Below are 23,581 nucleotides of genomic sequence, written 5' to 3' on the forward strand. Positions count from 1 at the left end.
TTTGACTTTCACACTCATTCTTCCAACCACCCGATAACCATCCCCATTCAGCATTCCAGCCAATTGTTTCTTCTACACTTCCAGTGAAATCTAAAGGTAAAAAAAGCTCTTGCATTGTTAATAATAATGCATTTTAATTTATTATTTATCTCTGTCTACTACTGTTGTTTAGACAATACTTAAACCAAGATTTTCATATGCTTATAGACAAACACATAGGCTAAGAAAGCCCAAGTTCCTACCTCTGAAATCCTTTGAAAATTTTGCACTACCTGGCATATTTTATATATTTGTGCAATACCATAACTTAGAACCTCCTACTTCCCATGTAATAAAAGATGCATCTTCTTTCCCATTCTAGTCCCTAGAGGGACTCTAGAGTCCTCTAGAGTTACGAAGGGACAGTCTTTATCCTCCCTGCTGGCCCCGAAGTTGGAGCGGAAAGGCTGAGGGGAAGGCAAGCAGACCTGTGACTCCTTTCCAGCTGGGAAACCCTGCTCAAAGACACAAGGAAGCAGCCTGCACCATCCCAAGGTTCTGCTACTTCATTCCTTGACCTCCCCGGACTCTGCGTTGCTTATTTGGAAAACTGTGCCGAAAATGCTTCCCAATTAGCATAATCTGAGCTATGCTAAAGCTATGCTGCTACTCAAAAACAACTTGCTCAGAAAATGCCCCCTGGAGACTTGTTTACACAGCAAGGAGCGGATCAGCACGCATTAGACTGCAGTGCCATGACTCCTCTTTTCGGCTGCCTCGTGATGGTTATACTCTGCTTGCGCTGACATCACTGGCTGGGCGCCAGCGCCCAGGTCTCAGTGGAAGGAAAACCCTAAGTCAGCCTAACCACAGGACAGTTTGGGATCAGCAAGACTTTCCCAACCTCTTTCAGCTTAGGCACTGGTACAAAGTCTGAGAGAAATTTCCCTCCACAGAGAAAACCTTAATCTTCTGGTTAGACAACACCACACACTACAATTTGATACTTAATAAATTGTCGTGGAGCTATAATACAAGTATTCACTTGGTCACTTATCCTTTTAGCAATAAAAAACAATTGGGACTGAAATTCAGTTGCAATTTGTTGCAGCTGCTGTGGCAAGGACCCCCTCAGAAAGTAATTTCCAGAGGATTCTTCTTGTTAAAAAGCCATTTCCTTGGCGAGGAGTGGGATGTCTGGAAGATAGCAACAGGGACAAAACCAAGCACAGAAGTTTACAAGCGTTCCTGAAGAGCATTTAAAAAACCCTGTATTTATTCAAACAATTACAAAAACATTTTATGCAGCTAAGTAGTTTAGCCCCTCCACCAAACTATAAAGTAGACTTTTAAACCTAACCTTTGATAGGCAGATTTCCTCATTACCGCTAAGACAACACAGACAACGCGTGAGGCAGCATAAACACTTGGCTCCACCCTGGAGAAGGTGTGGAGAGAGGATGGCAACCTCCTGGTTTCCCAGTCCTTCCACGGCTCCCAGGATCTCCATTCTTCAGTTCTGACCCACACCCACTCTCTCCCCATCACAGGAGCTGGTTGAACTACTTGGTTATGAATAATATACATTGCAAATTTAGCTTTGTTGGGAGTAACAGGAACTGAGAGGGTCTGGAAGAACAACTTGCAGTCTCACTGGGCAACCCCATAGTGTTCAGCTCACACATTATGGCATGTAGTTGGTTATGCGGGTCAGATGGTATCCCTATTACTACCTGAGTGGGTGACAAACTGAAAGTTAAGAATGACAAGTCTGGTAAAACTTTCAGCCTATACTAAATACATGAAACAGTCTTCACATTACTTGGTGGCTCCCATCATCCCAGGGAGTTAATGAAATAATCCCCCCGCAAAGAGAAGTCTAATGATGACAAGCTGTTTATCTCTGTAAATGCTCATGAATTTATCATCAGAAAACACCCCACCCATGCCACCTTCTCTAGCCTGCCAAATGGTTACCCTTTTCCTTGATGGAAACACAGGATCGTAGCCAGCTTTTTCTTCCCTTCTGCTTCTTCCATTATTATTATCCCTTCACGTTACTCACCAGACGGTCTCTCTCTCTGTGAAAGCGATATGTTAACTATTTAATCACAATTTGCAACTCTTTTCTTTGGTAAGGAATGCCATTCTCCTGTCTACCTCTAAAAGACAAAATGGCCATTTGACATCTCCTCTCTCCTTCTTTCCCGTGTGAAGAATGACAGGGGAGATCATGTATGAAAAAGAAAGTTAAGTACCCACCCAGTACTCCTCCTACCAAAGAGGAGAAGTAGGAGACACACAGCTCAGGCTCTGTGTCCTGAACAGGCTAATGCCCCATAAGATAGAGCAAAACACAAACTTTTCTTTTTTAAGACAGAAAACAGGATCCTGAGTGTCCCAGGAAATTCACAATGGACTGGATGGGAGGCAGGCTCTGCTCTCTCATTTTCAAGCCAAAAGAGAAGAAACAAAGAAATATGGCAAGTTCTGCAGTCTGTACTAGCCCTGCCAGGTCAGGCCAACAGAAACTTCATTTGGCCATTTTTCACTCAGCTGCTGCTGAAGACACACTACAAAGACAAACTGCCTGCCAAGCCCAAGGCTCCCTAACACCATCTCTTGCTTGCAGCTCTCTGTCTTACTGGACAGAGGTTTTTCTCCTTTTAAATCCATGCTCTGTGAAAACTCACCCTGAACAGAGACCATATAAGTTAAAGCACCTCTGTGTTATACTCCACATGAACACAGCCACAGTAAGAAAATCAGGGAAAACACTCGGGCACACCAGCAAATCTAGCTGTAAGAGCGAGTGGCAGGTGGAGTCTTCCTTAGAACTTGCAGCACTGGGAAGGCCAAAATCAATTTTCTGTAGTGATTTCTGAAAACAACGTAAGCTATTTGAGATGGGACCCAAGCCCCAGTTAAACATAGGACCTAGATTTCTATGGCTCTTTTGAGTTGACATGAATACTTGACACTGGCCATCCAGAGTACCATGGCTGTACCTCCATGAAACACTAGAGTTCTTCTGTTAAAAAAAAAAAACAAAAAAACAAAAAAAACCCAACCAAACACTAAAAGGAGGGGAGAAAGTTATATGAAAGTAAAAAGGTTAAACACAAGATGGTAGCACATCTGTCAGTACCTTCTTTTTTTTGACACAGCCTAAATCTTTCTGATACTTCTGAAAATGAATTGAACTAAGTTAATGCCGACTACATTAGTTAGACTTAGCATTTTGCATTTCTGCTAGTGGCTTTACATACAGCTCTCTCCCCTGCTTCCAGAGACCTTGTTTTACAGCAAAATGTCCAGCTTTAGGATCTCTGCAGGCTGTCAAGAAGAGGTGCACCATTTTCCATAGGAACACCTAGCAAAAGAAACAATTCTGGAAACTACCCCACTCTGTGCAAAAGGGAAAATAAAGGAGCTTTTCCCCCACCAGATGCATTACTTTTCTTGATGCTGTTCTAGTTAAGAATGAGATTCCAAGAATAAAAGTTTCCTGATGCAACATAACATATTCTGTTTGCAATCCCTTTTAAGAGATCTCTGCTTTAGGCATTTCAGACTTTCAGGGAAGAGATCACACTAACAGCAAGTCACTGCTTCACTTAATGCAGGCTGCCAAAACGCATAGAACTGAACCCTGTCCTCTCATTCACTGGACCGATAAATATGCTTTTAAGAGCATGCACAGACTGGTTCACACTTACATGATGCACAGAGAATGAGGCAAAGGGCTTGCAGAGTGAAGCAACACCTCATTCCCGAGCATGTGCAGAACAGTCCACCTTCGCTTACTGCTAAAAATGCTAAACCAGTGCCATTTGCACTACATATGTGCAACATGCATGTCTCCGAGATTCATTACTGTGCATATGAAAATTCAATCATATCAAAGCTTAGCTTTAAGAGAGTCTCAGGGGGCTGAACCGTGTACTTATGTGCTTTGAGGGGGAAAAAACCAACAATTCTTAAGCTTTTTGTAGCATTGCCCCGGTCTTTCCTTTTGTAAGGACAAAATAGCTGCTGAATGAGTGAACTCCACATTCCCGCTGTGTGTTTATATCCATTCATTTTCATAACTCAAGTTCTGTTTGTGTGAACACAAATGTATAAATCATAGATGGATTTAGGGCCGATCCCAAGAAAACTGTAACTAAGATGAACAAACCTCATTATTTTATTTGAAAACTGCTGTGCTTTAGTCATTTAGTATGACCATATGTATCCTTTTACACCATCTCTCTCTCTCCAACACTACTTTCTGTAGCTCATTCTAGAGCAAAGGATTCTGCAATGAGCTTGCAAGTATCACAAATTCACCTATTTTCACATTTCATTGTAATTTGAAAATTGCTTTATGTTCTTGAAATTTTCCATTAAAATAAATCTGTCCTTCAAACAAAAAGGGAAAAAAATTATACTGAATAAAAGTGATGGTTTGGGGACACATATGGTCATTGCACATCCTATGCTTGATCAAAAAAGAAGAGAAGAATGTTCATGTTCTCCAATGAAAATAAAGACTTTTGCAGGCAAAATTAATTTTTAAAAAGTAACAGAACAAACCTTCTGATCTTCTTGGCTTTTGTATGGCCTTTCACATTCATGGACATGAAGCTTATAGAAGCTGGTTTGAACCTAAAGGTACCAGAAACACAGCCTAGAACATAGCACTGAAAGACAAGGATTTCCAAAGAATTATCCTCAGTTCTGAAAAAAAAATAAAAATTAAAAAAAATAAATTTAAAAAGTCTAAACACACTTGGAGTTTCACCAATGCAGGAAAAGCAGAGAGGTGGCTTCTGGTTTTCTTCTCCATTTGTGCAGCGCCATACAAACTTCAGCTCCTCAAATCTATCATAACGACTGCAGTGCCGAAACCAACACAAAGCTCCCACAGTGGTGGGACATGGTGACAAGCCATGTGCCAGTGATGGGCCAGGTGGGGGCTGCTGGCTCCATGTCTGGCCCATTGCATCCTGACTCTTCCCAGCCACGACCAGTGTGTGCATGTGGGGGCAGCATGAGCTTGGCAGGGACTTCAGCAACCCAAGCAGGAAGGGAAGGTCTCTGCTTTGAAGGTGTTCTCCAAATTAACATTTTTACGTATATGTAAAGCTTCATTGGATATACTTAAAAAAATTCTCAGATACACAAAACCTGAAAAGGAATGCAATGCTTGAAAAACAAACAGAAGCAGGAGCTTCATGGGACTCCTCCTTTGCAGAGTTAAATTCCTCCTAAGTGACATTTCCAGGGTGAGACATTTGTAAGTACAACTGTAAAAGGACCAAAGGCTCAACTGACAAACCATGAGATACGAAGTGCTTGCAAAATATATCCGGTGTTGAGATAATTAAAATCAAAATTAAACTTGTGCTATATTTGCATCTGCAAAGCATCAGTTAATCAAACATAATGAGTTAATCAGACTCATTTTTCTGACGGCAAAATGTAATCATGCTTCATCATCTTTTGTGTTGTCCTTAGACTCTGACAGACCTTCCAGACAGAAACTAACTCTTCTTGAGTATTTGCACACCCAATAGCACAGCAGAGTCCAGGAAGTTTTATAGGTATTATTGCAACGTTAATAGGAAATAGTTGTAGTAAAGCCACTTTATAGAAGCTTTTGCTCTATATTAAGAAGTCAAATAATAATAACAAATTGAAGGGGACACCAAGCATGACCCAGGAAGGAGATAATACTCTGCATCCCATTTTTGCAATCAAGAGACAAGCCACTCGACTATTTAGCAAGACTGCTGCCAGTAAACCAGTATGTCTCCCAGATTCCTAACAGCAAACAGCAAGAGCAAAGAATACGTTCTCTGGTGACCTCTGTGGATTTAGCAATTCTGTATTTATTTTTTTATTTAAAAAAAAAAAAATAAAGCAGCTGTTGCTGGATGTAATTTCTAGGTATTGTAATTAATTTATTTTTAATCCCATGGAGAAATAATTTATACTGCTTTGGTTGCTAGCTATTCAAGATATTGTGGTTACATTTTTGGTGTCTTTGGTACATTTTATTGTAACATTCTCAGGGCACTGCAGTCAATTACTACATCTCATGCTGTTTTACTTGCTACAAAGCATCATCCAAGCATTTTCTAGCAAGTCCTTGTGGGTAACTATGTCCTGTTCAGGAAACACATGTATGTCTATGCGCTGATAGGTATGAGATCAGCGTCAGCTTAGCCATTTGGATTAATGCCTTTTGGTTTGGCTTCTGTGGCCTCAAGCCTCTTAGCTCAAGCTGTGATAGAGTTTTTTTTAAAAAAAAAAAAAAAAAAACAAAACAAAACACCAAACCCCAAAACATTTTAAAAATTAAACCAAGTACATTTGGAATACAAAGGCTTATCTGGTATCTGAGTGTTGTGCCTCTGCACTGTTAAAACTTGTCCCAGCTTTTCACTCCTCTCTCGCTTTTCCAGGCCTCGTTATCTCTGATTCAGACCCACAGTTGTGCTGGTCCCCTCTCTTGGCCATCCCAGTTCTTCCCTTCATTGCTGCTGCTCCCGTCGTGCGCGTGAGGGAAGTGGGAGGGACAGTCCCAGCGGGAAGCGCAAACCCAACCAGCTACGCAGCAGCTAAGGGAATGAGACACACAACTTGCTGGGGAAAGAGCCGAAACAATAGCTTGCGGCCAGGACTCAGAAAGGGCAGAAGATAATAGCGCCTGCGGATTAAAGAAGGAAAACAGCTGGAAATAAAGTTTGGTAGGTCTCAGCCTACCAGATCATTAAAAGTGTTTGAGTGTGAAGGATTGCAAACCCCAGCACTGATGGAGGGGATAAGCCTCAGAGGAGAGCAAGGACCATAACCCTGAGACAAGAAATCAAAAATATGCTGAATTGAAGAGGCTACAGAGCCATCATCCAGGAATCTATGGAATGGCTATGCCTTTCAATCACAGCTACGATACATGGGATTTTCCCTTTCAAGCTGCATCTCTATAGTTGAGTGAGAGCACTCTGGTGGGACAGCTTGTCCTAACACAGTGGAAGCTATAGCTAACATGCAGAAAAATTAATCCACCATCATTGTTAATCTGGCCTTTTTCATTTATGACTCTATTCACTGTATTGTACTTATTTAGAGATGACATATCCAGAACGGTTTCCCAGAGAGGCTACCCTACTGAGGTGTTGGCTGTTCTAGAAGCCATTTCTCTAAATCAAGTTTTGAAAGGAAATTGATGGCAGACCGTATATAGTACTGACCCCCCCCCAAAAGTAACCTAGTCTAACATGCACTGTACAGTCCTATTTCTGAGCATATTTTTCCCTTGTGCAAATGCTATAGATACATTCTGTTTCCTTGTGAAATTTGGAAAACATTAACAGTTTGCAAAGGGGAAAACAGGAGTGACAGTGAAGAACAGTGAAGACAGTGAAATCTCACCCATTTAGCACATTAGTGCTCCTCATTCTTTGCTGATCCAAGGCAGTAAAGGGAATAAGAACAGAAAATAAACAATATTCCTCAGAAAAACATAAAAGTGTAAGTCTTACTAAAAAACACATTTGCCCTGCCAGTCCCTCCAGCAAAATAGATCAGCTTGCTTTGCTCATGCGAGTATTTTCATTAATTTGAATGGGAACTTTGCCTGACGAAGGAGCATTGGATCTTCCCTTTCTGGGCAGAAGCATTATAACTACCAGCTGAAATACATCAGCACTCTAGATAAGCCATGAACTATTGTGTCCGTTGATTTATTGCTGATTAAAGACTCCCAAGTTGCTCCTAGTCCTGAGAATTAACAGAACTGAAAATGTTACGTTAACATATTAGAGAAACATTCTGAAAGTGCATTAGTCTACCAAGCTGAATAAGCACATAGGTTGCTGGTTGATGGTCCTTTCATCAGTTTCGGTGAGAGTCCTCTGATTTCCGCTACATATATCTGCAGAGAGTTGAATGCACAGCTTCGAGCTGTCATAGCAGCAACATTCTATTAATTTTCCCTTAAGCTGCATATCCTTGGTCCTTACTAAAACTATTTCCTAGTTTTAAACAAGACACTCAACTCACCATTTAACGTTACCAAGATATAAAAGGTACTCCTACTTTTGACACATTAAAAATACCACTAATGCAACAGAATGTTTTAGAAAGAAAAGCATAGGTCTGTTCTTTTAGCAAATGGCATCCAGAACTTAAGCACAAAGTCCCATAATCTAAACAAATCAAGTACTAACCTAATAAGAGAGTACTTTAAAACAAATTATGAAAATGTCATGTCTTAATTGGTTGAGATGTGTGACATTGCTGTTAAAAAATGCAGCAGCTCACCAGCCCTGCAACTAGAAGTATCACCAAAGATAAAGCATTATCACAAAAGGTACTACTTTTTTTTTCTTTTTTTCTTTTCCCCCTTCTTTTTATTGCAATTCTGTGTTAATTGTGTTGCTTCAGGTGGATGGCCAAAAGTAGCATCTACAATTCTTGGCAGCAAATCTGAGTCATTTGCACAGACTACATCTGCGTGAGACCGCGCAGGAGCCGGGGACGGAGTCCCAGGGAGAAAGGGTGAAATCAGGACCCACAACCCTTGAAAGGAGGTCAGGCTTTGCTCCCTGGGAGCCAAAGTCACCGATTCTCCAGGGGTCTTTGCTTGTGATACAAACGGGACACCTTAAAAAGCATGCCACCTCTTCTACCATTACAGATACTTACGGAGTTGTCTCTGACTTGAAGTGTACCTTGTGAGTTCATGCCAGTAACTAGAAGCCCCCAGCCAACAACTGGGGTTGGCAAGTAAGGGGCAAATCTTGCAAATACAACTGGTGGACAGTGCAACTTGTTTTCCAGGAACTGGGTGAATTATAATCAATCATTCTCAACATTGCGCTAAATACACATTGAAGTGCTAAGGATGTTGTACACAGGGAAAGGTGGCAAGATTTCGCCAAAAGGCAAAAATTATATATCATGGTTGGAGCTGTACAGCACAGCCCTGCAAGTACCCACACTGAAACTCATGAGACTGAGATAACACTCAGTGGGAAAATAGGTCCTATATATTGACTTTTTGAGAACACAGAAAACAAAAGAAAACCCAAGGAGAACATGTAAGAAAGCGTATCATGCTCCTGTATTTCCTCAAGGTGATTTAACATAGTAATTATTACAATGTGCACTAGGAAAGAGCACAGTACTTTAGTAACATGAAACTTCAGCACAGCATCTGTTACTAAACTTTGTTCAGAGGTAAGGAGAGGCGACCAAATTCTGGGTAAATTATAAAACAATTGAGTGGCTAGGGAAAGAAAGTTTAGAAGAGGTTAAAAACAAATTTCTGACACACAAAACCAAAACTACCACCACTGTTATTACGCCTGCACACAAACCCAAATGATAACATTCAATTATTAGGAAGCTGATGTAAAACACTTTAGCAAATTCAGTGGATTGCTTGAATTTGCAGTTTCTCTGCTGTTTTAAGGAAAATGCAGGCAAGATACAGACCCTTCAGGCTTTGAGTATTTTGCCTTTTTAGTCCTGAATGTTGGCAGCTCCCTTGCTGCTACAGTGTTTGTTGCTTATGAAAAGCAGCTGTATTTGGAGGTACTAATAATACCCAGTGGTATAAAATCAGGATTTTCTGAAGAAGTCTACCTCCTTCAATGCCACAATGCGCAACATTCATACCATCCACATGGAGACTTGACAGGGAAGTAGAGAACTGATGGCTAGTTGAGCAAAGATAATTTTCTATCAGGCTTCCAAGCTTCCAAGCAGGGTATAGAAGAAAGAAGACTGCATACGCAAGTCAAGGTCTTTTTTTTTTTTTTTTTCCCCATAAAGTTTCTATAACCTTTTCTTTCTCCTAACACTCAAATTTCCTATTCAGGGCTTTCAATCCCTGCTTATCTCAACTGGACATAACCAAACAAAACTTCCACAACCACTGGAGCGAATTCTGGACAAGAAACCTAGAATTTCTTTTCTGTCATATTAAGCAAATAAATGTGCCTTAAACTACAGCTCCAGGACAGTATGCTTTTTTATTCTCAGCATGGAGAAAGATATCAGACATCAGCTTGCTAGGTGTGATTTTTAAAACCAAGTTTGTTTCACTGCCGTAAACACAGTTTTCACTTCATGCTCAAATTTTCCTCACTTATTTGAGTTCAATTCATTTACTATCTGAGACTTAAGAAATTTCTTCCTTTACTTCTAGCAGCCCTTTGAAGGAGTCAAACAAAGAAATGCTGAAGATATATTTTTAGATAACTCTTTCTTCCATCAGTTATTACTCCTACAGAGAAAAATGAAATGTTTAAAACCTTCCAAATCCCACTTGTACAGTTCTTAACACCAATTATGAGATTATATCGTCCTAGACATCCCCAATGAAATAAATTAATTAATTTAACACAGTAAAGCTTCGAAAACAACGTGAGGGGAAGACTAGCCATTATTTGCATATAGCACACAGACGGACAGACACTCGAGCAATGAAGCGATGTCCTACCTCTCCTTGCCGGTGATAGTGCTTGGGAGGTTTTCCCATCTGCTCTAGCATTTTGCCCTTCTTACTGCTAGCAAGCGTCAGTCCCTGGTGGATGCCTGCAGATCTGTTGGTTGCCTGAGTTGGAGCCTCCCCCATCAGGGTGGATTTGATGGAGTTCACCTTGGAGCTGGAGCTGTCTAGCTGGGAGCTCTCCACGATCAGGACCGCGGCTAGTAAGAGGAGACAGCAGGAGCACTTATTCCACATCAGCACGATCATCTCCCCTCCCCCCAAAAGGATTATTTCTTTTTTCTTTTTTTTTTTTTTAAAGCAAAGAAAACAAAAGAGAGGGAAAAAAAGTTTTTAAAAATATCTCCCAAAGTTGTTAACAAAGCAATGGATTTCAACGCCACACACTCAAGGAACTGCTGTTCTGAGAGATACGGGAGAAAAATAATTTTAAAAAGAATCCCCTAGGAAAAAACCGTGTCAAGTCTATAGGCACTGAGCAACTATCGGGTCTGTGAAGTGATGGCTTTTTCCTCCAGGTCCTCGAGAAGTCCAGGCAATTCTTTAGTAACTGAGAGCAATAAGCTACGAGGCAACTGCACCCAGGGCAGCTCCCCACCAGTGCAGGCACCAGCACGTTTGCTTAAGCTTCAGAGGCAGAGTGAGAGAGTGACTTCCCCCCACTCCTCCTCCCTTGCTGCACAAGCCAGCAGAGAGGAAACTCAAACCAGATCCAATCCAAGCAGCACCGGCAAAAGCTGGGCTTAGTTTTCTTGCTCTCTCTCCCCCCCCCCCCCCCTTTACTTTTTATTCCCCTCCTCCTTTTTCTGTCTTTTGCCTCAGCCTCTGCAGCCAGCAGGAGTGAAAGCGCCCCGTCTCCTCCTCCTCCTCCTCCAGCCCGGCCAGTGCGGGCCGAGGGGCTCTGGGCATCCGGCGGCGGGCCGGGCCGGGCCGGGCCGGGCCGGGGGAGGGAGCCCCGGGGCTGACCCCCCCACAGCCCCGCGGGAACGCCAGCACACGGCCAGAGGGGCAGACCCCCCGGGCGGGCTTCCTGCGCTGCTGCCCCTCGCACTCGGGGGTCTCCGGCAGGCTCTCGCTGCCCCCCCCCCTTATCATTACAGCCGCTGGCAGCGGGTATCCCTGCCCCCTGTCCCCCCCCAGCCCGGAGGAGGGACACGCCGCGCAGCGACTTGCGACCCCTCCGTGTCGTCTGTCCGTCCTCCCCCCCTCCCCGGTCCTCACCTCTCCGGAGTCCACCTTCTCCCCAGCCTGGGGGGTTCCCCCTCTCCCACGCACAGCCCCGGACACGCGTGCTACGCTCTCAGTGGCACCTCGTTGCCGCTCCGTGATCCAGCCCCGAGGTGGAGGTGAAGTCTCGCCGAAGGGGACGTGTGCCGGCAGGCTTTCCGCGCGGGGTCCCCAAATTGCGCTGCCGAACCCGAAGCGTGCTCCGGCTCCCTGAAACGCTCAGAAGCGCAAAGCGCGTTAGTCCTGCAGTGCTGTGGAAGTATGGGGCCGGCACGCGAATCCTGCCAAATCTTATGCCCGAGCCTGCAAAGCCCACTGCCCAGGTAAAGGGCATGTCCAGCCGCTAACGGTGCGCTGCACTACTCCTAAACGTGACGCTTCTCAGTGCCACTGGCAACTCGAGAGACTGGATTTGCATTCATCTGCTCAGTTTCCTTGGCATGAGCACACGCCCGAGTGCTGTGGAGCATCCAGGTGCTACTAACTACACCCACACGCTCCAAGGCCCTTGCATCCCCCCGCCGCTGCACCAAAACACTGCGTTTCAGAAAGCGGAAGGTAAACAGGGGCACAGAGTGCAAAAATTAGCAGAACTGGGGTAAACCCAGCTCTTAACTTTTCCCAGTTACCTGCAAAAGGCTTAGTGCAGAGAACACCACCATGGGGCACTTGTGTACTGCAGTGGAGAGCTGCAAGCCCTTGTCTTTCCCCTGGACATGTGAAAGTGGGGTGGAGGGAACAGAAGATGGTGAGAGGAGCAGCCTTCTTGCTGTCCCATATGTTCATGCACAAACACTACCTTGTCTGGGAACAGTACAGAGAATTTTCATGTTTTCCCCCCTCCCCTTCTCTGAGCTATCAATCCTTTCTGGTTACCTCTTTCCACGGCAGAAGACATGAAGAAGAAGAAATGCTCACCTGAAATTTCATTTCTTCTAAATTAACAGCTGTGAAAAAAAAAAGTTGCTAAGGCAAGAAATACCAAGGAGGAGTCAGGCTCTCTTTTGGCCCCCAGTGCTCCTGCTCCCTCTCAGTGAGCGGAAGCCCTCCTGGGGGCTCAGGAGCTCTCTGCAGGGAATACTCCATGAACCACACCACCTTGGGTAAGTTTTTCAAAATGTTGTCTGCCTATTGACGTGTGACTGCTAGCAGTGTGTCCTAATGTTAGGGCTTGTATTATATTAAACAGAGCATCTTATGAAGAGTAGCTTAATTTACGTCTTTTTCCACAGCTCAAACCTTAGAATTGTTTCATAGGTTTAATCCTATCTCACAGGGCAGATTTTTTTTTTTTTTTTCTTATCTAATGACCTCTCACTTCAGGGGATTACTACTGATCTTTTAATTTTTATTTTATTTTTTTTAAGTAACAACTGAAATGACATATCAGCCCCCAAGACTGGATTTTGAACTGTTCTACAGAGCGTGACATTTGCTCTGACTCGGGCTTCAGATGAGCTCACATTTACTGGTTTTGAAGCTGGGAGCAATTTTATTAGTGCTTGATTTCAGAAAACTAAGTTCAGAATTAAAATTTCACTTTTTTTCTGCATTCAGCTTTGTAAGGAGTAAGGAATGAAAATAAAAGTTTGCCTTCTTCACAGCATTTCCTTTTTTCTGTCTTTGTGCAGCCTTAAATAAACTAAAATTACATTTCTGTCCTCATCCCTGATAATTCTTGAAGACATTTGTAAGGAAATATTTCTAAAAGATCGGAAAGCAATTTGCAATTTCACAAGAAAGTGATAAAAGCCAGTCCTTTTTGATCATTTTTGACTTGACTTTCAACACCCAGCCCTCCTGGTGTTTCATCCATCCCTCCCAAACCCAAAACCAAAGAGCTATCAGGGCCACAGGAAAAGCTCTAACAGAAAATTTCATAGAAAGTTGGCAGAGAGCCACATAAACACCACACACACACAAAATGAGTAAAATCACAGCCACAGAGAAACACACAATCCACTCCAGCAGACATATACAGTGTATATACACATGTGCATAGACAGCCTCATGCCACAAACAGAGGAGGGCTGACATCCACCCACCCATTCACGTAGGATCAAGCTGAGATGGAGAAACACAACCTCGTAACAGTTCCCTGATTTCTAATAACAAGTCCTGCATTTCCTCATCCTATTACCATGGACTGCCCTAGTCACATTTTGTTTTCTTGCTGGGGATAAATACACTTAAGTTCCAATTCACATCTGTTTTCCCAGTATTCCCCATATATGCCACCATGGAGCCTTAGCCCTGATCTGTCCTGCTACGTGGATGGTACCAAATTTGTAAAAATATCAAGTCAACAGGTTTTGGGAGACTACCACAAAACTTGGACAAGCAAAATGTGATTTTCCTACCTCTAAGACATTTGATATATGTGGTGTGTCTGGGCTATTGATCAAAATATATGGGAGGCTGTGTTAATTCACACTTCAAACAGCCCCCTTCTCCAAAATGCTTTACACAACTGAGAATTTATGGTATATTTAACTAGGCTCTGAATCTATTACCTGACTTGTTTAACTTTGGTGACAGCAATAACAACCCCCCTCAATTTATAACTTTTTTTGGATGTTATCTTACCTGTGTTTCTCTTAACCAGGAAGGAAGAGAAATTCATAAGTCAGTGGTAAAGTATTCTCCACCAGAGTTGCTTTGAATAAGGGAAGATTACAAAGAGAACAAAATAAACTGATGAGGCACGCAAAGAGAATCCATGACAATAAGAAACACAATACGATGACTTCATTCGAGGATCATTCAGCTCTTCTTGAAATAAAAGGACATGCGTGGTATTAAAGAGAGGCACGCAGCACCTAAAGGACCAGACTGTAAGTAGACTCTGTCTAAATTAATATATATATATTAATATCTTATTAGAAATATCACTTAAATTAATAAATGTAAAAAGCAAGCCACATTCCAAGTCCTTCAATGTAAATAACAAAGTCCCCCTATATTCATAACCTCTAGAAATTTGAAGAAAACTAGGGAGGAATGCTCAAAACTTTTCAGATATTTAAGAACAGGTGCCCAAACTCATTTTTTCAAATCAGTCTGGATTCAGCTAAGTATGAAGTTCATCAGTCAGCTGGATTCAACTAAGCTTCCAGACATTAAGTTAAATTTAGTGGGAATGGAAATGGGTATCTTTCCAACAGAGCAAGACCTATCTTGTAACTCACTGCTCTGAAAGGAAGATAGTTTGCAGCATCTCTGAGGAAATGGAAACAGGTTTTGCTTTGCTACCCTGACAGACAGTTCCCTCCAGAGCAAGCAACAACCCACTTCACGGCAGGGCAGTTGCTGCCAGACCGACATGCTGCTCAAGACCAAAGAAATGAGAAGTAGATGGACAGAACACTAAACCTGTGTTGGGGAGAAGCCTTTTTTTTTTTCCTTCTTAACAGAAGCATAATATATAGATATACTTAGAGACAAACAAGTTAGTTGGTATTTTACTTTTAACTAGCATTCAGCCCACGTCTTGTGTACTTCAAACTGGTCAAATACAAACTTCCAAACTTAGGTGTGGATTTCCTATGCTTCTCATTGCAGCAACTCTTATGTCCTTTGAAGACAGATTTACTTCGCAATATCTGCTCAAGTAACATGGTATGGAGGCAAAAATACCAAAAAGCAGATTTATGTCTGTGCCACTACAACCTAGATTTTGAGAGATACCAAGAACTTCTAAAACATTTAAGTGCCATGGGGGATCTACCAGAGGAACCAGCTAAAAACCCCAATGGTTGTTAAGTGCATGAAGTGCACTAAGCAGAGGCTGTCACACCACTGAAGATCAGGCAGAGTTTACTACTGAGTTCACCACTAAGTTTGGATGCCTGGTTTGGAGAAGCTAAGGCCCACATACTTTGTGTATGTATGTGTGGTTAGTCAAACATTTCAGAGCAATACAGTCTTTTGCCCAGAATGGCGTTTTGCAGCTAACCATGCAGAGTAATGGAAGAAGCCTTACCCTGAAAACCACAGTCAGTGGCAAAAATGCTACGTAACATGTGGGATGGTCACTAGGAATCTCTCATCAAGTATCATATTGCAGAGACCGAACCCGCTCCTGACCATTGCATACATAACCACGAATCTCCCTGGAATCCTCCACTTATGCCCTAGCACGGGGGGCAGATTCTGCAAAGACCCCCATGCTCAGTTTTAACTGCTAATTCTTCCTGCAGATTTCCAGTAGGCAGAAGGAGAGGCTATGCTGGTTACAACCCAGGCACAAAAGCTCCGCAGTCAAGAGGGCAAATGTTCATTAAACACCAGTGAGACCTCCAGCTGCAAACACTGAGAACTACATCAGTGAGCCACAAGTACTTAGTTCTCATTTAATGTTAAAAATATGTATTTCAATATAGAAATATGCATTTGTATCTCCTTTGGGCTAAATTAGCATGCTTTCTAAAAAGTAGGTTTTTCTTTTGCCTTATTTGTTCCCTTAGAGAGGAGACACGCCACAGAGCTTGCATTTATTTTTAAATCATATTCATACCCTGAACAAATGTTGGAGGTTTAAATGTTCCAAACACATATTTCTGTTCTACAAATGCTTTGGTGTTTCTTTTAATTACACTTGTTTATAAATTTAATGAAAAAACTGAGTGGCCTTAAACAAACAAAGGTTTTGTAGAATTTTTCCAGTTTCGCTACTTAGTCTTGCCAAAATAAAAAAATGGCAAAAAAAATTAAAGTTGAATTTGTTGGTATTTTCATTGAAAAATACCAACATTTTAATTGCTTTTCTACTATCTCTATTTTTCTGTATGAACTCCCCCCTTTACATTCTTTGCCAGGGAGTTGCATTAGATTCATTGTAGCCTTTTTTTTCATTTTTCATGGGGGAGAAGAGGATTTTAGGAGGGCAGGAAAGACATAGAAAAGAGTAACCTTTTTTCCTCTTGCCTTTTTTTCCCCTTTTGTCTCTGAAACTTTTTAAAAGAGGAAATATTTGGGAAAAGCAGAGTCTAGCAGAAATCAAGACAAAAGCAAGAAATAAAGGAAATTAAGAAATTAATATATTCAGTTTAAGGACAAAAAGGAAATACAATGAAAATGGGGAGATCCTTTACCTGACCTCCTCCAATGGGCCAAAATTACACACTGTAAATGCAAAATATTATGGGCCAGATTATAATCTTATGTATTTTACAGCACCTATATTTTAAGCCACTTGACTTCAATTGAACCGTTTTTGATTTACACCAGCTTTAGTTCAGTCTAATATCCTATGTTTTTCTTTCCCTTAAATAAACAAAATTACCTGTTCTTCAAATTAAATCTGTTTTTAATTCTATACAAAGCAATTTGGGATCCTTGTCGTATGAAAGACATTCTATAACAGAGAGGTGTATTGTTTTTTGTTATTATTTTTTAGGTTCACCAGCTGCACTGAATTTCCATTGCCCCTTACAGCAACTCTCACAACTTGGATATGGCCAAATCTCCCTTAGCACTGCCCCTGGGGCCTACTCTGTCTTTTATTTAACTTCTGACTAAAAAAATTCAATCAGTGTCGAGCAATACCTAGTTTTGTTAAGCTGCAGCTCAACAATACATTTTCTTTTAAAAAAGCATTTTTAAGGAGCTCATTCTTCCTCTCTGTCATCCAGCTCTCTATGGGGAAGTGGTTTAGGTTTGTTTCTTCCCTTTTTCACCATTTTTCTATTCAGCTCACAACAACCCCCCTCAACCAATTTTTCCCCCCTCCGTAGTGGAGGCTTTGCATGGCAGTACAAGGGCAAGAGAGTGCAGGCACTGGTTGTAGGATGGGGACAAAGGGCAAGGGGATCCCCTCGCTCCAACATTTTCACCAAATGCTTTGTGTCCTGGGACTGTGGCCCCAGCAAAGCACCCAAGAGAACAGGTTGGGGAGTGAGATACCTGCAAGCATGACAGGTGGGTGTCAGCTCCAGAAATCCACGCTAATGCAGTCTGTGGCCACCACAGAACTCTGCTCCATAGATAATATTTCTATATTAGCATTACGGGAACCACTCATTAGAGCTTATGCTGTGTTTCTACCAGCATTGAAGTCCGTAGGTGTGACCACTGCCCCGAGAGCTGGCCCGCTCCTCCTCCTCTTTCCCTCTTGACAGAGGACGTGTGAAAGCCGCAGCCGTACCCCGCGACCCAAAAGTGCCCGGGGACCCCCTTCTGCGGCCGCTGAGAGAGGCTGCCAGGTGGCTAAAGCTCTTCCTCCTCCTCAGCCTTCATCCCTGACCGCTCTGCGGGGTACGGACACGCTGCCGGTGCAGTGCGGGGATGGCGTAGCGAGGTGCCGGCAGCAGCGGCTCAGCGTTGCTCCTCAGGCCGGCCGGCATAGCCAGCAATTGGAAGAAGCCAGCGTTGCGCTTGTGGGGGCTGCCGCCGCAAACAACCCCTGGCAGGGGTTCGACGCCGGCTGCAGAGCATCCCCACGCTGACGTCGCGCCCGCCTAGCCAGGCCACATCAAGAGGTCCCGGCTCACCTCTCCCTCTAAAGGTTACCCTCGCCCCAAAACTGTCAGCAGGCCCAGCCGCTGGTGTAATTGCTGCCTGGCCCAGCTGAGCCGCGACGGGCGGCCCCGGCTGCAGCCGGAGCAGGAGGCACGACCGCAGCCCAGAGAGAGGCAGGCTCACAGCGTGCAACCCCGGTCACGGAAACAGGAGAAGAAATATCTCGTCCTTTGATTTCTGTGTTTTTGGATCTAGTTCCTAATGCCATGCTCCTCGTGAGCAGGAATGCAAATGATGCAATAGAACTGTTTTGAAATCCATACTTACAATTTTTCTCCTGCTGACTTTTTTTTCAAAAAGACAAGTACTGAATGTTACTGTTATTCCTCATAAATAACTCCTTTTCCTGATTAAAACAGCCCAGGATGGTGTCACAGTTAATTAACGACACAGCGTGCTGCGACTGGCTTGGTTACTCACAGTTCAGGATTTGAATCAGCCCCTCTGACCACAATTAACCCTTCGGAGCGGGAATCACCGATTTCTCGGGAGGACGACAGCAGCAAAGGGAAACACTCCCAGCCCACCAAAATTAATAACTGTCAACAAACGTTGCTTCAAAAGCCAAATGTAATAACCAGTCAATGTAAATTATTTTAAGCCACTTCATTATTTTCTCTAAAACATCTTCACTGCGTCACTGAACTGAACCCAGCCTGACCATGCTCTCGAAGTGGTATACGTTTCAGTGTTAATCAGAGAAAGAAGTACTTTCCAAAAGGAAAGGTTTCAGCAAAATGCAGCAGAGGTGTGGGTCTCATGGCCGGGAGGCCACAAGTTAAACCCTCTGGTGTCCCTGACGGGAGCGAGCCGCACGTGCAGAGCGAGAGGAGCAGCGATGGTCAGGCAGTATTTGGTCGTTCTCCTCCCGTGTCCGTATGCAGGACTGCTGCTGGCCCCACCGGAGCCCTCCCCAGCACAAAGCACCACAAGGAAGACGTACGCGAGGTACGCTGTGTGTGCACAACACGTGGTTTTCCAGAGGATCGCAATGCACAAACCAAAACACAGATCCGCGGCAGCCCAGAAAGACGGCTCACTTGATATGGAAATAGCTGGAATCTCAGCCTCCCTCCTTCAGCTGCCTATGTTGAAGAGTTGTTAAAACAATAAAAATACTTATAATTAGCAAGTCTACATACACCCATTTTCTTTGCAATATTCTTGGCAATATTGGAGCCAAGTTACTCAAACTTTCCAAAGAAAAATAACCGTAAGGAAAATTCCCTTCTCAGGAATGAAAGCAGCAGAAAATTATGAGGCTGAAAAGGGGGTTAGAATGGAAACCATTGTGCAACCTTAGCTATAATAAGTACTGAAAAAGCTGATTGCTGTTTATTACATCTATCTCGTGTTTTCTGATAAATGCAGTCACATCTGAAGACTGTATAAAACAGCAAATGTAAAAATAGTTTCAATCATTTGCTTCAGCTTGCAAACCTACCTTAAACAAATGTTTTTGGGGCTAGGATGGTGTATCTACAGGCTGTAATAAATATCCCACTCTCAGAGAAAGAGCAGAGCCTCTGCTTTGCAAAAAAAAGGAGTTAGGGAGGTTGCTTCCTTCTCTGTGTGATTTCTTAAATAAAGATAGGGAGTAAAATTGAGCAAACAACTAAAAGATAAACAGATAAGCTCTACAACATAAACCTCTATGCAGTTTTTTTTAGCACAAGTATACTGCTGTAGAATCAGGAAATAAAGAGACATGGCAAAAATTCCTTATCTGCAATATAAGAATTTATGCTGAATGGTTAGTTCATTAAATAGAGTCAAAATCTGTCCTACTAACAGGCTTATATGACTTCATTTGATAAATTAAGAATCTGGTGATTCTTATGAGCTGCCTCTCCAATTGGGTTATGTTCTTAAGAAAATGTAAACTTTATAAATAATTGTCAAAAAAAGGGACATCACACTTCTCTTAATGAAATAATGGTTTAAATGTCATTCCTGATCACCTCAGTCTTTTCATTCCAATATGCTTGCAATAAATAGCGATACATAAAAAAAGTAAATGTCTAAATAAAAAGTAATTTTGAAAAAAAAATTGCAACATTTATTTTGTTTGCAAATGGATTTCATTTCTGGGATTTTTTTTTTTTAATTTTGATTTGTTTCAATTGAAACAGTTTTTCCATTGAAATGCCAGCTTAATGACTGCTTTCTGACCACCTACAAAGGTGTACTTTGCAGGGGACATGAAGTTTGTTGTGAAAGAAGAAAAATAACATTCCATATGCAATTTTTGCAAATGTGGGAAAAGAACAAATTAGTATTCCACATTTGCATAGCAGAGAAGAACCTCAAGCTAGCAGTGAAGATATCCCATCTCTTTGCTATACCTGTTGTTGAAAGTGGACAGAAAAAAAGAGGTTCAATCCATACTGTTTTAAAGACACTGCTTATATGGCTGCTAAATAAAATAGCAGCAAAATCTGGAATTTTTTTCCCCCTAATATCTTTGAAGAGGGTAAAATTAGGATAGCCATTCAACAGACTATGCAGGCTGCATTCCTGGCTAGTTGCACAGCTGATGGAGAGCAACTGTGAAGCTCAATAGTCACAGGTAAGAACAACATGTTGCAGTTTTCCTCTTCTGCATGTATGTTTACACTCCATTCCCTGGTTGCAGTCATTTCCCCATTTTTCTCTCAGCATTAGAAGGCATAAAAATGATCAGAAGGGGAAGGAAGGGGAGCCTCTTCTCTTTGGTGTGCAGCCCAGCGCGATAGAGAGAAGGGAGCTTGCTTCACTGATCAAACACAAATACCCGAGGGAGCATCTAAATTTACTCCCATTCTGGCATTTGGTAACTCAGCCCCACTCTGGCCTTTGGTAATTCAAAGACAATAACTATGTAAACCTCAGCCTAAGCTTCCTTCCCAAAGCTTGGCTCTTCCTGCACTATGCTCCAGGGCCTGCTCTGTCTCAGATTTTTCCAGCTGAAAGAGTTAATGGAACCTTTTTGCCAGCCTCACTCAGCATAACTTTTCTGGGTCTTAGAAGAAGTTAGCGCTTGAACCTCAAGTGGTGACTCGAAGACCCCTGCCAAAAGAATTCCTGGTTTAAGTCCATTGACACCAATGGAGTTAGAAGAGGAACAGAACTGGTCCTTTGCCTTTTTTGCTGTTATCCACAATAGGCAGCTCTATTTTTCTGCATAACAAGTACCAGAATACTGAATGTATTGGCTGCCAAGAAATGCAGAACAAACAGACTTGCATGTTTTTCCCTTTATTTCCATCATCTGACCTTTGCTTTTTATGTCTTAGGAGCAAGCTGCAACTTTATTTACATGTATAAGCTAGATGAAATGCTGGTTTGTGTGTAGAAAGCTATGTGGACTTTGATCTTTGAATTTGATTTTCCATTTTTTTCAAAGCAAAACATAATGAATTAATGGAAACATGGAAATGTTAGGTTTTAGAATGATTCTCATTTCATGCTTTTGATTCTTTCAGCCCAGGCTAGATCTTTTAGGCCTCCCTAAAGGCTTGAAGCATTAGTTCATAGTCCAAAATATTAACTTGTATCCTGACATAGTAGATACTGAAATCACTCATATTGCTCAGTTCAATAATGATGGATTTTGAATCCACATAGCAGTACTTGACTGCAACAAAAGGTTCTGCTAGCCACCTCAAAATTGTATAAAGTACCAGTAGTGAGAGAATGAACGATTAAATTATTAAAACAGTGGAATTCACATTATGAGGAGGAGAGTAAAATCTAATAGGGCAAGGGAACAAATACTATGAGAGTCAATAGGAAGAAGTAAATCAGATAGTAATATAGGAACGTTTTATGGGGTGTTTTTTCATAGGTTTCAACCCAAGGTTTCAAATCTGCAACTTAATATATTGACTCTTTTTTCATTCACCAGTCTGATTGATTTTGAACATTCATTTGTATTTTAAAATCTCAAATTTTTTACTTCTATGTATCTGCCTGACTTGGCTCTGAATGCCAATGTGCAAAAAATACCTCACTTCTACCCCATACTTCACGTCTGAGCCATGGAATCTTCCTAATTTTACGTACCAAGCAAAAACAAGTTGTTACTGATACATGCTAAATCTTAATCTTTCTTTTTCAGAAACTTTTCACAAAATAACAGCAAATAGTCTGCAATATTGAAATGGGGGGAGTGAAGAAGAAAGAAAAATAAAGTGCTAACTTCTGTGTACTGCTTATTGAAGCAAAGCATCAATTCTGATATTCATTTTTAAACTCTGTATAAATTCACTGAAAAAATCTTTTATATCCATGTCTCCATACATTACAAGCATACTATTGTGATAAAACCATAATACTTTACCTAAAACTCTGAGCAAGGGAAGATTCTTCATGGGAATTCTATAAGTAATTAAAGGGAAATTAATATGGGTTTACTGTTACAATATCTGTTTTAATGTTTTTAACATACATATTGCTAACTACATGTCTTTTTTGTTATTTCTGTCCCCACTGGTTTACAGATGATCATCAACTCAGCATCACTGGGGCAGGAGCTGGCAGTATCTTTTTGGAAATAACCCCCTCCCAATTTCATGGTACTATTTTGTGACCCAGTTAAAGGCTAAAAGACTACTCTTTTTATTTGCTACCACACACAACCCACATTGTCAGTAACAAACCATCAAAGCAATCCAGATGGTTACTGTCAGAGCTAGGTATTTTTCAGAAAGGAGGAAAAAAAAAAAAAAAAAAAAAAGAGTGAGAATCTAGGGCACTTTTCAGAGGACACCATCTACAACTCAGGAGTTTCTCACTGGAGCAATGGTGAAATTAACCGTAAGGCAAGTGGCCAACCCAAAGTGGCTGAGATGTGGAGCTCTGCTGCTTCAGTGAAAGCCACTGCCTGTTACCATGCATTCATTATCACAGAGAGAAAATACCCTCCCCCAAAAAAAGATCAAGATGATTAGAATCTCACTTGCATGTACACACACTCTCTGTCACTCTGGCTTTAATATTATAAAAATTACTGCTCAGTTCCTAAACATTGAATTTACAGATGAGCAGCCAATTACAGCAGCATTTGATAGCTTTTTCATTCTGCAGCAACACAGATGCCATGCCTGGTTTTGACTTGGAGGTTGTATTACTTTTTGATTAATTAAACTGAGAATATACTTAATCTACTCTAATTCTTCATATGATTTTAGGTATAGGACTACTTTGTTAATACTATGTTTAAAACTAGCTCTACAGAACATATATTCCTATAGGTCCATTGCTCTTTTCAAGGTGGGGAAGGTGATCAATGCTTTCAGCAGACAAGTGCGGTAGCTGGGGATGTTGTACAGCAAGCTCAGTTAAACTGAGTTAAATACAGTTAAAGTC

At 41.9% G+C, this 23,581-nt stretch overlaps 1 protein-coding gene across 2 annotated transcripts in view; it reads right to left on the bottom strand.

Moving 5' to 3' along the window:
• Window positions 1-11,880, bottom strand: part of DKK2 (dickkopf Wnt signaling pathway inhibitor 2) — a 48,111-nt gene extending 36,231 nt beyond the window's left edge. The window contains exons 1-2 of one of the 2 annotated variants that reach the window (XM_075032514.1): window positions 11,708-11,880; window positions 10,478-10,686 (exon numbers count right to left, since the gene is read on the bottom strand). In XM_075032514.1, coding sequence (XP_074888615.1) covers window positions 10,478-10,612 — 135 coding nt within the window. In that variant the 5' untranslated portion in view covers window positions 10,613-10,686; window positions 11,708-11,880. Of the gene's footprint in view, window positions 1-10,477; window positions 11,192-11,707 lie in introns of those variants that run through there. The other variant, XM_075032506.1, reaches the window with a different exon arrangement.
• Between the last annotated feature and the right edge of the window lie 11,701 nt (window positions 11,881-23,581).

The sequence above is a fragment of the Buteo buteo genome, chromosome 1, assembly GCF_964188355.1.
Source record: "Buteo buteo chromosome 1, bButBut1.hap1.1, whole genome shotgun sequence".
NCBI classification, from domain to species: Eukaryota; Metazoa; Chordata; class Aves; order Accipitriformes; family Accipitridae; genus Buteo; species Buteo buteo.